This window comes from Cyprinus carpio, chromosome B2, assembly GCF_018340385.1.
Source record: "Cyprinus carpio isolate SPL01 chromosome B2, ASM1834038v1, whole genome shotgun sequence".
Classification (NCBI taxonomy): domain Eukaryota; kingdom Metazoa; phylum Chordata; class Actinopteri; order Cypriniformes; family Cyprinidae; genus Cyprinus; species Cyprinus carpio.
In genome coordinates, this window is record NC_056598.1 from 14,590,924 (window position 1) to 14,604,747 (window position 13,824).

The 13,824-nt window shown below is 36.7% G+C and overlaps 1 protein-coding gene across 3 annotated transcripts in view; it reads left to right on the forward strand.

The window, feature by feature from the left end:
- The first annotated feature begins 1,613 nt into the window (after positions 1 to 1,613).
- pik3r2 (phosphoinositide-3-kinase, regulatory subunit 2 (beta)) overlaps positions 1,614 to 13,824 on the forward strand; it is a 43,459-nt gene continuing 31,248 nt past the window's right edge. For 2 of the 3 annotated variants that reach the window (XM_042718236.1, XM_042718238.1), the window contains exons 1-2: positions 1,614 to 1,939; positions 5,613 to 6,322. In XM_042718236.1, coding sequence (XP_042574170.1) covers positions 5,998 to 6,322 — 325 coding nt within the window. In that variant the 5' untranslated portion in view covers positions 1,614 to 1,939; positions 5,613 to 5,997. Of the gene's footprint in view, positions 1,940 to 3,336; positions 4,804 to 5,612; positions 6,323 to 13,824 lie in introns of those variants that run through there. The other variant, XM_042718237.1, reaches the window with a different exon arrangement.

Here is a 13,824-nt window from a genome sequence, read left to right on the forward strand (position 1 = left end):
TGGATGCAGTCTTGTGTTCAGTCAGTCACACCCAAAAATATTCCAGCACCTAAACAATGACATGTAAGAAAAAAAAAAGCCATTTTGCCAATGTTGGCATTGTAGAGTATCATGTTTACCTGAGCATACTTGTTCTCATTACTTAAAAAAAAGAACAAAATAGATTATGAATACTAATTTAGTGACATCTTTTATTTATAATGTTTTGGATTCAGTATGTGTTCTAGCAGTGTTGTACAACTGAAATCATTTGACATATGTAATCTTTAACAAATGGTGTCTCTCTGTCTTTCAGTGTTTTGTAGTCTGACTTGTAGTCTGAATTCACACAACAGCTGTATGGCATGTTTTTGTGAGTACCCTATATAAATCCCATAGTTGAAATCTGCACCATAGCCTTCTGAAGTGTTGACATCTGCTTGTTTGGTTACACAGAAATGATTCAGTTACGAGTAACATGAGCTTTCTATGTAATGGTTTGATTAAACTGGATTGCTTCCTCATTCATTAATCAAAACTAAAGAGACAGAAGACGATGTTTAGATGCTTGCACTCCCAGTCTGACTTGTCTTTCTCTTCTTCTGTACTTCAGATTTGTGTGGCACTATTTCCTTGAGTTCACATACTACCTTCATTTACTTTTGTATGGTACTGTAGTGTTTTGTTTTAAGTTGAATTTGTATAGTTGATCCAGTTCTTTCCACAGCCATGGACTCAAACAGATCCTAGACTCTCAACTAAATCCACTCACGCTCAATGTATTTGTAAAGTTTGGATTTAACCATGATTAAATGTGTACATAATTGCTTATAATCATATTTCAGTGGTTTGACCATGAATGTTTTTCATACTTAAGCACTAGTGGCCTGTGGTACCTGTATATTAACTACCTCCAGAAATTATTACAATACACTACCATTCAAATTAAAACTTTGGGGTCTGTATGATTTTTTTTTTAATCATTTTAAGTTTATGCTCAGCAAGGCTGTATTTATTTATGATCAAAATTAGAGTAAAAACAGTAATAGTGTAAAATATTCTTGCAATTTAAAATAACTATATATTCAAATATAATTTATTCCTGTGATGACAAAGCTAGATTTTCAGCATCATTACTATAGTCTTCAGTGTCACATGATCCTGCAGAAAACATTCTAATATACTGATTTAATTCTCAATAAATATTTCATATTATCAGTATTTAAAACAGCAGTGCTGCACCATATTTTTGTGGACTTGTTTTTTCAGGATTCTTTGATAAATAGAAAGTTCAAAAGAACAGTATTATCTGAAATCTAATTTTATTGTAACAATACAAAAGTCTGTCACCTTTAATCAGTTTAATCATTGAGGAATAAAACCACTTATTTAAAATAAAATGACTGGCCCCAAACGTTTACAATTTATATATTTTATATAGAGAGTTACATACAGGAAAAATATTTTAATGACATTGGCCTGCTGCATAAAATAATACTGTTTGAAACTGTAAAATTACTTAAATGTCCCAATACAAATGAAAGGATAGCGTAATTTGAGATGGTTATTTTATTTATTTTTTTTTATCACTTGTAGGTCTACATTTTTTATGAACGGGTTGTTACACTACCTCGCCTAACCTCAGCGGGATGGCGCAATAGGGAGTGCAGGAATGATGAACGCTTCGTGTGTTAACCGAGATTTACTCTTTCGGACGGTTTCGGCTCATTCCGCTGTTCTCCGTCCCGCTTTCTCTCGTTCTCACGCAGTCCTGTCCTGCTCCGCTGGAAAATGGCAGTTCGGCAAGTTGAAAAGATTCGTGCGGAATGAAAAGGAAAAAGAAAGCAATCCTGTACTCTGCTGAGGGAGTAGATGGGAGTTGAAAACCTGAGTCTGGATCGCACATTTATTCGCACGCGCGAAAGAAAACCGTCAACGCTTTTGCAACGACTTGCCACGGGTAAGTTTTCCCAAGTTTTGCACATTGCGTTCCTGCACTCTACTAAACAGGATGGCTTGCTAGCAGCCTCCAAAAGTGGGAAAATGGTGGAAATGCGCGAAGTGTGCTGCTACGACATATTTGGACTTGTTTGCTTCTAACGATAAGCCAACGTTTTATTTATTTTCCAAAATTTCGAACAAACCGTTTGCTAAGCTCGCGGATTTAACGTTAGTGGGCGACAGAAGTGTGCAGACCGATAACGTTATGCGTTTGGTCTGCATGATGCTGATGCATATTGCCTGGCCAAAGCAGGAGACACACCGTTAACAGCCTGCAAGAGCTTTTCAGCGCGTGACAATGACTCGAGCACGTACTTAAGTATTTATGCCACTTTTTAAATCAGATTTAGACACTTCTGAATTTAAAGTGACCATTTGCCAGTCACTGCTTATATTCGACGTCTTATACAGCAGTTAGCTCAAGGTTAGTGTAGTTATGGTGATAATGTTGATTGTTTTAATATAACAGCACAAGTGTTTTTACACTGTTTGTTTCAGAGCGAGTTTCTCTCAGGATTGTTCCAGGAGTGGGGAATGTAAAACCCGGAGTGGAATCGGAGCCAGAGGGTAAATCTCTGTCGCTCCGTTCCACTCTTTAATCCGGTCGAATGCGTTTTCGACTGCCTCTGGAAGTGGTCGAAAGTGGACAAGCTCAAAACGGTTTACACCCCGTTTACACCTGTATTTAGCATTGTCCACTTGTGATCCTATCGACCAAAACGCATCTTAATACCAGGTGTAAACAGGGCCTTATTAGTCTGTGTGTTAAGTCTCGTTAAGATTGCTTTAGCTAAGCGAAGAAGTAATATACTAACTGATAAATTTGTTCAAAATCCGCATGAAATGAAAATTCACCCTAGCTATTTTGTGATTACAAGTTATAGATATAAAGCTGCACCCTTATCTACCTTTGTACAGCAAAATGCAGTCATCTAAATAGGACTACGTGCAATCGAAAAAAATTTGAGGGGAAATATTTCGCATTGGATTCAAGTTTGTAAAACTCTGAATATGCGATTTACAGATATAAAGCTGATTAGGTTGGAAGTAATATATTGCCACTTTATTAATAACGGACAATGGACCTTCTTTACCTGCAAATTTTGCCTGACGTTTGTGACCGCGCCTTGTGAATTATTTGTCCGTAATTCAATTTAATTAATCCAATCAATAGCCGATTGACAGAACCAAGTCCTCTTCTTTTTCAATAATTTGTTACATTCAGATGTATTTCACAATATGAAAGATCTGTTGCTGCTTTTGTTTCTTGACTTTCAATTACTCTTCTCAATATTTTTGTAACATTGTAAAAAAATAAATAATAATTATAGGAAATGTTAAGTGCAAATCAAACTTATATGTGCAAACATCTTGTCAACGTGAGAATAGTTAAGGAATGTAAGATAGCAATAATTTTTCTCTCATCTGCCAGGCGAGTAGTCCCGCCTCCAGAGTTACACCATTGGTTGAGCCAGTGTTGATGTGTTGGGCTCGTCAGGATGCTCAAACAAACAAAGCACTGTTTTGAAAGCACTACAGTGTTTACATTTTTCATGGAAATGAACTGTAATGGCTTGCTTACAGCTGGCCGCACATTAACTTGAGAAACTATTTTAAAATAAAAAGACCCACTTTAACTTTAATTAGCAACATTGTCCTTATCTGAACCATTGCATGCCATATATCCAGAGGATATGTTCTGTATGCTGTTCCTTCAGTCCTGCATACTCCAGGCTTTAAAAGGACATATTGTTTGGAGAACACTGTCTGTCACCAGACTCATGGGCATTAGTCAAGGTACTTCGGCCAAATAAATGAGAGTTGAAAAATATTGCGTAAGCTTTCTGTACTCAGACAGGCTCATCGTTTTCTTTCTCAACAAATACTGTGACTGTCCTAATTTCTTAAAACTAAGACAGGTCTCGTGGATGGATAAAACCCCTACCTTGGTAGCCTGAGGCTGAAGACATGCACAATATGACAGAGAATCCTGATAATGTTTTCTCAGTAGAAGCCCAAGGAGAATCCATTCCTTTTCCCTGTGTTTGAGTGATCCTAATAAAATGCCATAGTCCTGATTAGACAAGCCTCATCCAACAAACATTTTGATTTTGCTTTTCTTGTTTCTCATTCAGAATATTTAAAACATGTCATACAGGCATAAACATATTCCTATAATGAGCAAAAAAAAAAGTTATCCACTGCAGAAAAGCAGTATAGTTTAAAGGTTTATGGTTTGATCACTGCCTAGATACATTTTCTAATATTAGAACGTTTGCTTGATTTGCCCCAGCTTCTCTGGTGATTCTTGAGCACATGGCCATATGCTGCCCAATAGGAATACAGGATTACCTTTTCCCTTCTGTAGCAACAGTGAGTTTCCTGCCTCGATTCATTAATTATTTTGTGCTCTGCCTTGGTCACAATGTTTTGCAAACTGCTCTGCTCAGACTGAATAAAGGGGAGGAAAGGATGCATACAAATCCGTCAGCCGCCGTCCTACAGTTTAAGCCATTTGCTTGACTGTAAAGATGAGGATTTCTCTCAGCAGAACTTTTAGTTTTAGCACTCAGACTCAGAATGGACTTTTTCTTTTTTCCTGAAAGAACTCCGTCTTACAGTTCAGTAGCATTACATGAAATACTTTAGTTATAATGATGAAAAGGCGGAAAGGGGGATGACGTGTTTCGGAGGGGGTGTTTCGGTGGTGTGAGGATTGCGGGCTGTGGTTGGGTATGTCAGTGCCACGTGTCTGCGCTTGCACCTCTCTTCTCCACACAGATGATGTCGGACTGAGACCCTAGTGCGCCTGGTCAAAGTGGGGTGAGTGTTGCCCTGTGATGCCTGCGATCACTTTGACGTAGTTTATTAGATTGCAATCTTTCCACGGGGTCAGCAATCCTTTAAAATGCCACTTTATTGGTATATGAGCATAAGCCCCTGGTTCGAAGGTGCGCATGCGCATGAAAAAAATTATACGTTTAACCATTCCGTTATATAAGTGATGCATATTGCATATAATATCAACTGCGTACTGTTAAAATTGGAATAATATGGACTTCATATTGGATTATTTTCAAACTTAAGTGACCTGTGCTCATTCAGGAATGCTATTCCCAAAAACAATTGTGAACCTGTTTTTTTTTTGTTTGTTTTTTTAAGGCAGTTATCTTTTTGATTATTTGCTGAAGTTGAAATATTTGGTTACTAACTGCGACATTAATGGCGTTGATATTTCTGGCTTTAATTGTTTTAAGGTAAGTAAGGTAAGGTTGTTAACACTTGTAAACACTTCAGTCCGACTAAAATTCTAAAATTAAAATTGTTTTTGTGAAGTCGGATTAACGGACCTAGTCTTTGTCCAGCATGTTTAATCAGACTACAATTGGCCTCAATGTTGTGCATTTTCTCTGAAAGCCAGAGGTGACGCACAACGTTTATTTAATGCTTTGAATATTTTATTACGCATTCTGTCATGTGTACTTCGACTGAGATGGAGGCTGTAACTGGACTATGCAAAGCCTTGCTGAAGCTCGACTGTAAAGTTGTTGTGATTATTTTATTGTTATTCTTTTAGAAAGACTTTGTGTGAGTGTTTCACTCTTAATATACTTGTCTTTTTTTCCATACAGTCTTCACGTTACACTGGGAGGATCACATCTTGAGAGGGAATGTTGAGCAACCTGCTATAAGACGACACCAGCTGATTTGGCAAAATAAATCTGTGAAGGACTTCATTCTTTATTTCTTTTCCGGAGCCTGAATGAGCATGCTGCATTCCCTCTGTTCCATCATTTGGTTGAACCGTGGGTTCAAGTTGAGAAAAGTGGCCTGCTCGGCCAACACCGGTCAGGTCTAAGCCGTTGCTACCGCGCATGCCTGTTTATGAGCTCCGGTCAGAAGTGCTTAGCTTTTAACCGAACGTCCGACGGTACGACACCATTCGCACCCTCGCAAAGTTTCATCCCCAATCCGACGCTCTTCTGCCTGGGGTGATTGCCAGTTCATACTCTGAAGATGGCTGCCGATGGCTTCCAGTACAGATCTCTGTACTCCTACTCTAAGGACTGGGAGGATGACATTGACCTTGAGCCTGGTGATGTCCTGACGGTCGACCAAGCGTCTCTGCTGTCACTGGGCATCAAAGAGGGTGAGGAGGAGAACCCAGAATGCATTGGCTGGATCTTGGGCTTTAACGAGCGAACCAAACAGAGGGGAAACTTTCCAGGGACGTACGTGCAGTATGTGGGACCTGTGAAAATGTCAGTGCTGTCCTGCCAGCCTCGTTCTCAGAGACCGCTTCCTGCTGTTCCCAGACCTGAGCCAACAGCCTCCTCGCAGGGTAAGACTGGCTGCTTTTACTGTGTTGACCAATGACTAACCTGCTTAATCTGTGCTAAAGAGCTGTCATAACCTGTTTTGTTTTGGGGGCTGACTGCTAGCTTGTTGAATCAGGCCTCAGATCTCTCGTAATAAACATCTGTGAATTTTGCTTTTGATAGCAGTCTACTGCAATGCAATTCAGCATTGAATCATCAGAGGTTTTGCTAATGTAAGATAATTTTTTTTTGCCATTTACACATAATTCAGTTTTTTTTTTATTGCTATTAATGATGTTTTATTAACAAAGTTTGGGAGGAGCACGTTCAGATAAATAAGCATAATTGCGCATAATCAGTAATCAACCAAATTAACAAGACAAGAGGTGTGTGTATATATACACAGCAGACTTACATCTGTTCCTTGACTATTTTTCCAGCATGCCTCCACCACCCCTTATCCACACTTACAACTATTTCTGTCCTAACCTCTAGGGGGGGTACTCTGGGTACTCTGACAGCACGCCAAATACGCATAACCTTTACTCTGTTTATTATATGTAAGTGTGAACTCATGAAATGGTTACATGAAAAATCTTTTCGTTGCACAAAAGGGTTTTTATAATGGAAATTAATTTTAATAAATTTTAGGCTATTCATGTTTTTAAACTAAAAAAATGATATTTTAAGAACTGTTCACTTATATGTTCTTTGGGGAAACTAAAATGGATTTTCTATGGCATTGCTGCGTAAATCTCTTCTGGAACCTTTAGTTTTATAAGTGTAGCATGAACCTCTGTGTGGATGCTACCTTGTACCCTCTTAGTCATCTAGTGTCTTCTTTCTCAAAATGTCTTTGCGCCGGTGTTTCTCTGGCACTTTCCCCAAGCTCTTTCTCCTCCTCCTCTTATGCCCTCAGGAAGCAGTAAATTATAGTATGTTTGGAGGCCTGGCAGTTCACCAGGCCAATCCGGAGAGTTATATGTATCAGGTAGGGCTTTCAGCTACATCTGCACATTCCCAATCCATCAGGTGATTTTTGCTTCAATGTCTCCTTTGTGTCCCTTTTTTGGACAGTTAAAAGTCTCCAGCACTGCAGTGCACACTAAAAAGTTGTCATATTCAGTCTGTGATGCTCACTGACTAAAAAGAGAATGCAGGAGAAGTTTTGGTGTACTTTGAAGTGTTGAATTACAGGACCAGATACACACAATTTAGATTCTGCTTTCAGGTTGTATCCAGACCAAGGAAAATGTATGGAATTCTGTGCTGAGTATTTTAAAATACAAGAGACAAGAAATGTGTAGAATTGTGAATGATGGGTATTCCCATTCTGTGGAAATCTGGAATTTTGCAGGCACAGATTCCAGCTAGGCCTAGAAAAATAAACGGGTAAAATAATTGCTCATCAGTGTTGCTTTAGTGCCTTCTTCCTAAAAGTAAGTTTCTATAGCTTAAATCGACTAACTTACATATTTCTCTCTGCTTTTCTTATGTAGATGTAGGGAATTAACCTGCATGCCTGAGACATTTGCCTGCTGCCACGTCTTTGTTTTTCTCACACAACCTCTGTAATAATTCCAGAGCAAATTATCTACTGTTATTCAGCAAGCTCAGTGATCCTCTGAGAAAACTAATCCCGTCCGAATGTGAATGTGTGTGATTACCGGCGATATTTTTTTCCACGTGCGTTTCCTTGTGTGTTTTGGCCAACGTCAGTTGCTGTTGACGGTCTTACCACGCTCATGTTTGATATATTTGCCTCCCGGCAAAGAAATAATAATAAAAAAATAATAATAATAAAATCAAGAGCCAGATCACGTAAACTGTTAAGACTGGCTCTTGTAATATCAGCGTCAGCGACAATGACAAACTAGCTTACAAAACGTTTGTTAACAAAAACGAATAAGATTAGGCATGGCATACACCATGCTGTAGGCTATTATAAACAGATTAATAAAGTTTACTCATGTTCATATCTGCACTCAATTACATTGTTTTAATTACATATGTACCTTTATGAAAATTAAACATAGGTTTACTACAAATAAATTAAAAAAAATAGTTAAACTAAATTAACCACACATTAAAGGCACAATATGTAAGATTTTTTTATTAAAATGTTTAAAATCCAGTAGAAGAGTGTTATATATTTTGCTGACTTGTGTACTTACATTATCTCAAATGTTTCGAAGAATGTTTAAATTCATAGATATAAGCAATTTTAACTATAGTGTCCATAGTGTCATTGTGTCGCCTGCAAATGACGTCATAACCCCACGATTTTCGGTTTTGTTTTGTAGAAAACATGTAAACACCAAATACGCTTTAATATGTTGTGGGATTTATTAGACCGGTGACGACCGCACAGAGGAGCATTATAACAGAACTTTTAAATGTATCTAGTATGATAAAACAGTGCTTTTTTTTTTTTTTTCCACATACGGACCGAAGGAGCGGAAGCGGTCGACTGTGGCATAATAAAAGCTCTGCAGTTATCGAGCCGTGTGTCAAGCTCATTCAGCTGCATTGTTTCGCTTCTATGGCTATCAGCCTCACCCTGCTTCATTCTGCTATGTTAATAAATCATTAGCTCATCCATGAACATGATTTCTGCCCGAGTCCCGTCGGGATTGCGCCGGCTGTTGGGATGAAGACTCCCATGATTCCACACTCAGTCACGGTGTCATCAAACTACACCTTTGTTTCTTTGTTTGTTTTGAATACGCGCCCTCTAACCGCAAAATGACATAATGTGCCTTTAACATGGTTTTGCTATACTAGCCATTTAGCTCCACTATGGTATTTGTGTAATTATACTAAATGGTAATCAATCCGAATGACTATACGCAGTGCACACATACAGAGCATGTGATCTCTGTGACGCCCAGATGTACAAAACAGACCCTCCCACCTCTGTAATAAACACAGAGATGTTAGTCCCATCTGAATTGGTACATGAAAAGGTGATAAGAATCGAAACTCAAACATAGTTTAGAAAACTAGCCCCATCCGAATAGGGCTTAATAAAGCTAATTACATTTTCAAGTCTACTGTTCTTCCTTTTTAATATTAATTTAATAAGAAATGCTTTTGATAGTTTTATTTATCTCATATTTTGAGATCTGTGCAATTGGTTATTGGTTATATGTGTAATGAATAATCAACTTATTTATAAAATATTAAAATATTGCATATGTTCTTGGGGTTTTAAAACTCAATGTTTGGTTGTTCAGTAAATCTTCACTTATGCTCAACTGCTTCTATAATATTTGTGCTTAAAATGCAATAAATATTTTTAGAGATGTTCATATTGTTTATTTTTCCTAACTGACAACCAACGCTCTTTAAACGATTATTAACCATTAACCGACAAGATTATTTTAAATTAGAATTGAATAAAATTAGAAAGGATAAGTGTCTGTGACCCATTAAAAATACTAACATTTGTTTCCCGGGGATTCATTTTACATGCACAAAAGCAGTAAACAACAGAACATGAGGATTCACATGGTCTTCATGCAAGTGGTGAAAAAAACAAAAAGCTAGGCTCTCTCTCTCTCTCTCTCTCTCTCTCTCTCTCTCTCTCTCTCTCTCTCTCTCTCTCTCTCTCTCTCTATATATATATATATATATATATATATATATATATATATATATATATATATATCTATATATATATATATAGATATATATATAATAAATAAATAGGCCTATACAAGAAATATATTTTTACTTAATAAATTAAGAAAATGAACGAAAAACTGTGCAACAAATAGCCTAGTATGCAGAGTTTTGGTTCATTTTTGTGCTGCGCTAAAGGAAACCATGCAGACACCAGAAAATGGCATCCTGTTTTTCTTTAGGCTTATTTTACAAAAGCACAAAGATTTGTTTATATTGTGAATGTACACAAATAAAGGCAAACATTTTACAATTCCGATTCTTTAAGACTAAAAGGAGTAGTTGCTTCCACTGTTAGAAGTGATTGTGCCGTCGCCGCATGCGCGCACACAGTTAAGCTTTGCTACCTTGACAATGCAGCCTGTTAAATAATAAAATACAGTCAGCCAAACATATGGAAAGAAAAAACAAAACACACTACTCAGTTTAAATAGGTATGTAGTAAAATCTGTGCCGTTAAGTGTTATCACGTACCACCGTGATGTTATGCAAAACATTTTGTTTTACGTGGATATTGGAACGTGAGTGAAGTACATAATAAATAATAATTTGGCATTCAAATACTGAAACATTTGATTTTGTGTCGAATGAGAGACCCAATGTTGGTTTCAGTTTCATTTTAGCCTAAATGAATTCTTCAAAATTCTTTTATTCTTCAAAATATTCAAAACATCTACTTTCACTTTTTAAGACCAAAACAAAAGATGGATTAATTGTTATTCTTAATTAAAAAGCACAACAATAAAAAGTAAGATACAATGACAAACTAGCTTACAAAACGTTTGTTAACAAAAACGAATAAGATTAGGCATGGCATACACCATGCTGTAGGCTATTATAAACAGATTAATAAATTGCAGAACATTTAGCAAGCACGGAGGAATCAAATAAAAAAAATTTAATAAAAGAGAGCCTCCATAGCGTAAGATGAGGTAAACAGCAAAGATAACAAGCTTTTCAATAGTAAAACTAAACTTGCTGTCGGTGACTTCTCAATAGACCCTCTGCTTTGCAGCACAGTTAATGATATGCTAAGGATCGGATCCCTTGACGTGATTGGTTATTGAATTTCGTGACGTAGCAAAAAAAAAAAAAAAAAGGCTGTTTCAAAACGTGTTTCTGTGACTGCCTTTGGGAAACTACATTTTAAGCAGAAATACTCTGCAATGATGTTGATAAATGGATTGGCACATGGTTTGTCTAAAAGCACATTAAAAACACCACATAGACAAATAAACAACATAGAAAAACTTGATTTTCACCACAGGGGGATTTTAATATATACCTACAAACCTAGATCTTATTTTAGCATTCTTATTTACTTATTCCCTTAAATCACTTTTAATCCTTTAATTATTTAATTGCTTTATTATTATTATTATTATTATTATTATGCAATAGAATTCTTATGAGTGCGTGTGTGACCATGATTTGTGCGCAAGCATGTCAGTGAGCACGGCATCAGAATCGTTTAGATGCATGTGTGTGTACTTTTTAACCACAGATGCACGTCTTTAAGACACCCTTCATAAGACACACACTTGACTATAGATGTCTATAGATGACTATAGATGTCTACTAATAAACCAGGCAACAGCATTTATACTGAAAGCTCATGGCTTGTATCTAGTACTTGATTTTTATTTTTATTTTTTTCGGTTTTCCTCCAGCTGGAGTAATTGACAGCACACTCTTTGTGTTAGCTAATAAGTTAATATGGCAGAAAAGCATCTGTAAAGAAAATGTGAATATGATCACAGCTTTGTAAATATCAGCCCACATAATTACGAACAGAGCTGTTACTCTTTTTATGTGCTGTTTTCCCATATCCAAGAGATTTCATGTGATTTAATCGAAATCCACCAAACACTGTCCTCACAGAAATGGTGCACAGAGTTGAACTTGGTTGTGTTTTGCAGCCTGTGGCAGAAGTTCTCCCTCTTTTTTTTTTCTTTTTTCTTTTCCTGGCCTCAGTTTTACTTCTTGCTGAAGTGAACCATGGCTTGGCATTTCTACAGTCTCCGCCTGTTCCTCCTCCCCCATTTCACAGACTGTTCTGATACTGTCTCCAGGCAGCTATAAACTATCCACTCACTACAATTCTCAGAAAGAGAAGGCCCCTTGAATTTTCCCCCGGCTCCTTACCCTGAACTTTCTTTCAAAGAATTAGTCGAGGGCTAGTTAAGGCCTTCGAACTGAGGCTGTATTAAAGTCTGAATCTTTCCCATGATGTTTTGGCCTGGCATATTGTTACTTGGACTGTACAGCAGAATGTATCAGAACATTGTGCATTTTATTGTGACGAACAAATTTCAAGAAAGATATGCGGTATAATAAATGCTCTAGGTCATGTTGTTATCAATTGTATTTCGATTAATTGTGCAGCCCTAACTGGGAGTAGAAATTTGGGAATGATGCCCACTTGGGATGAACGGATATAACATTTCTGGCTGATATCGATAACTACATGTATAAAAAATTCTATGTGTTTCTTGTTCAGCAGTATTTGTGCTACAGAAATGACAACTCAAATCACTTGGTGTACTATTCCTTTTTTTAAGTGATCTGACTAATACTTTTTGTCCGGTGGACAATAAGACGGCTGATATCGATAAGCTGATATTCATTTTGATGTTATAGCCAATAACCAATAAAAGGGGATATAATTAAATTCTGCATTTTGCTTAAATTAAAAATAAAATACTAAAGACTAAAATCAATCTATCAAATTCATTGTTAAAATTTAAATGTTTGCTGTCAGAAATTTTTATGACAGGTTTATTCAAACTATATTAAATAAGACATAACTAATGGTTTAAATAATATAATAAATATGTAATATAGTGAATATATTTACAAAGATGTAACAGTGCACATATTTACAAACATAAAATTCGCCTCAAATTATAAATTTTTTTTTTTTAAATTTTTTTTTTTTATTTGATTAACAAATTTATGGACATTGAATTTCTTTCCTCAGGTAAATGTAACGCTTTGGCATTTTTTTTTACAAGCTGCTTTATTGATGCTTGAAAACTAAAATTAATAGTTTTAAATAGAGATGCACCGATCAATCGGCCAGGGATCGGAATCGGCCGATTTTCCTCGTGATCGGCGACCTGTTGGTCAGTCTCACTTCTTTACGATTTCGAGCCGATCCGTTTTGTTACCAGCGGCACAGGCAATAACGTCATGTCAGCCGCGCGTTCTCACTCTCTTCCGCACATTCTCGCTCTCTTCTCTCCAATGACCCATTCTCTCTCACACACGTCTCATTCTCTCCGGTTAAATGGTGCTTGTACTGCACATTAATTCTCACAGGTTTCGCATTTACACCAAAAGCGCGCGCACCACCACTGATCTTTATTAGTGGAGTCCACAAGCCACGCTCAGTCTTAAACAGCTTGTGAGCCACACATACCAAAATGAGTGGCCAACTGCGCTAAAACGTTAAAAAACAATCAAAATTGTCAAAATGCCCATCTTGGCAAGTATCCAGTTAAATACAGTCAGTTTTGGAATGTTAAATAGTTGAGAAATAGAAGGTATGTTGTGTAACAGTATATTGGGTCCGTGGATAAACTCTTAAAGGGACAGTCCAATATTCCTGCTGCTGTCTGTCATGTTAATCAAAGAACAAAAGACAAAGAAAATCACTTTCTTATCTTGACTTAATACGTTTTATAACTTTAATGGTAAGCATTAATTTGTATTTAATTTTTACTATGAAGACTACAGAAATTTGATTACTTTCATTTCTGTAGAATGTCTTACCGGAGTCAAAACTTACTTAACCTGAAAAACTTAGTTTCAAAGCTGTCTTTATTCTATTGCATTTATT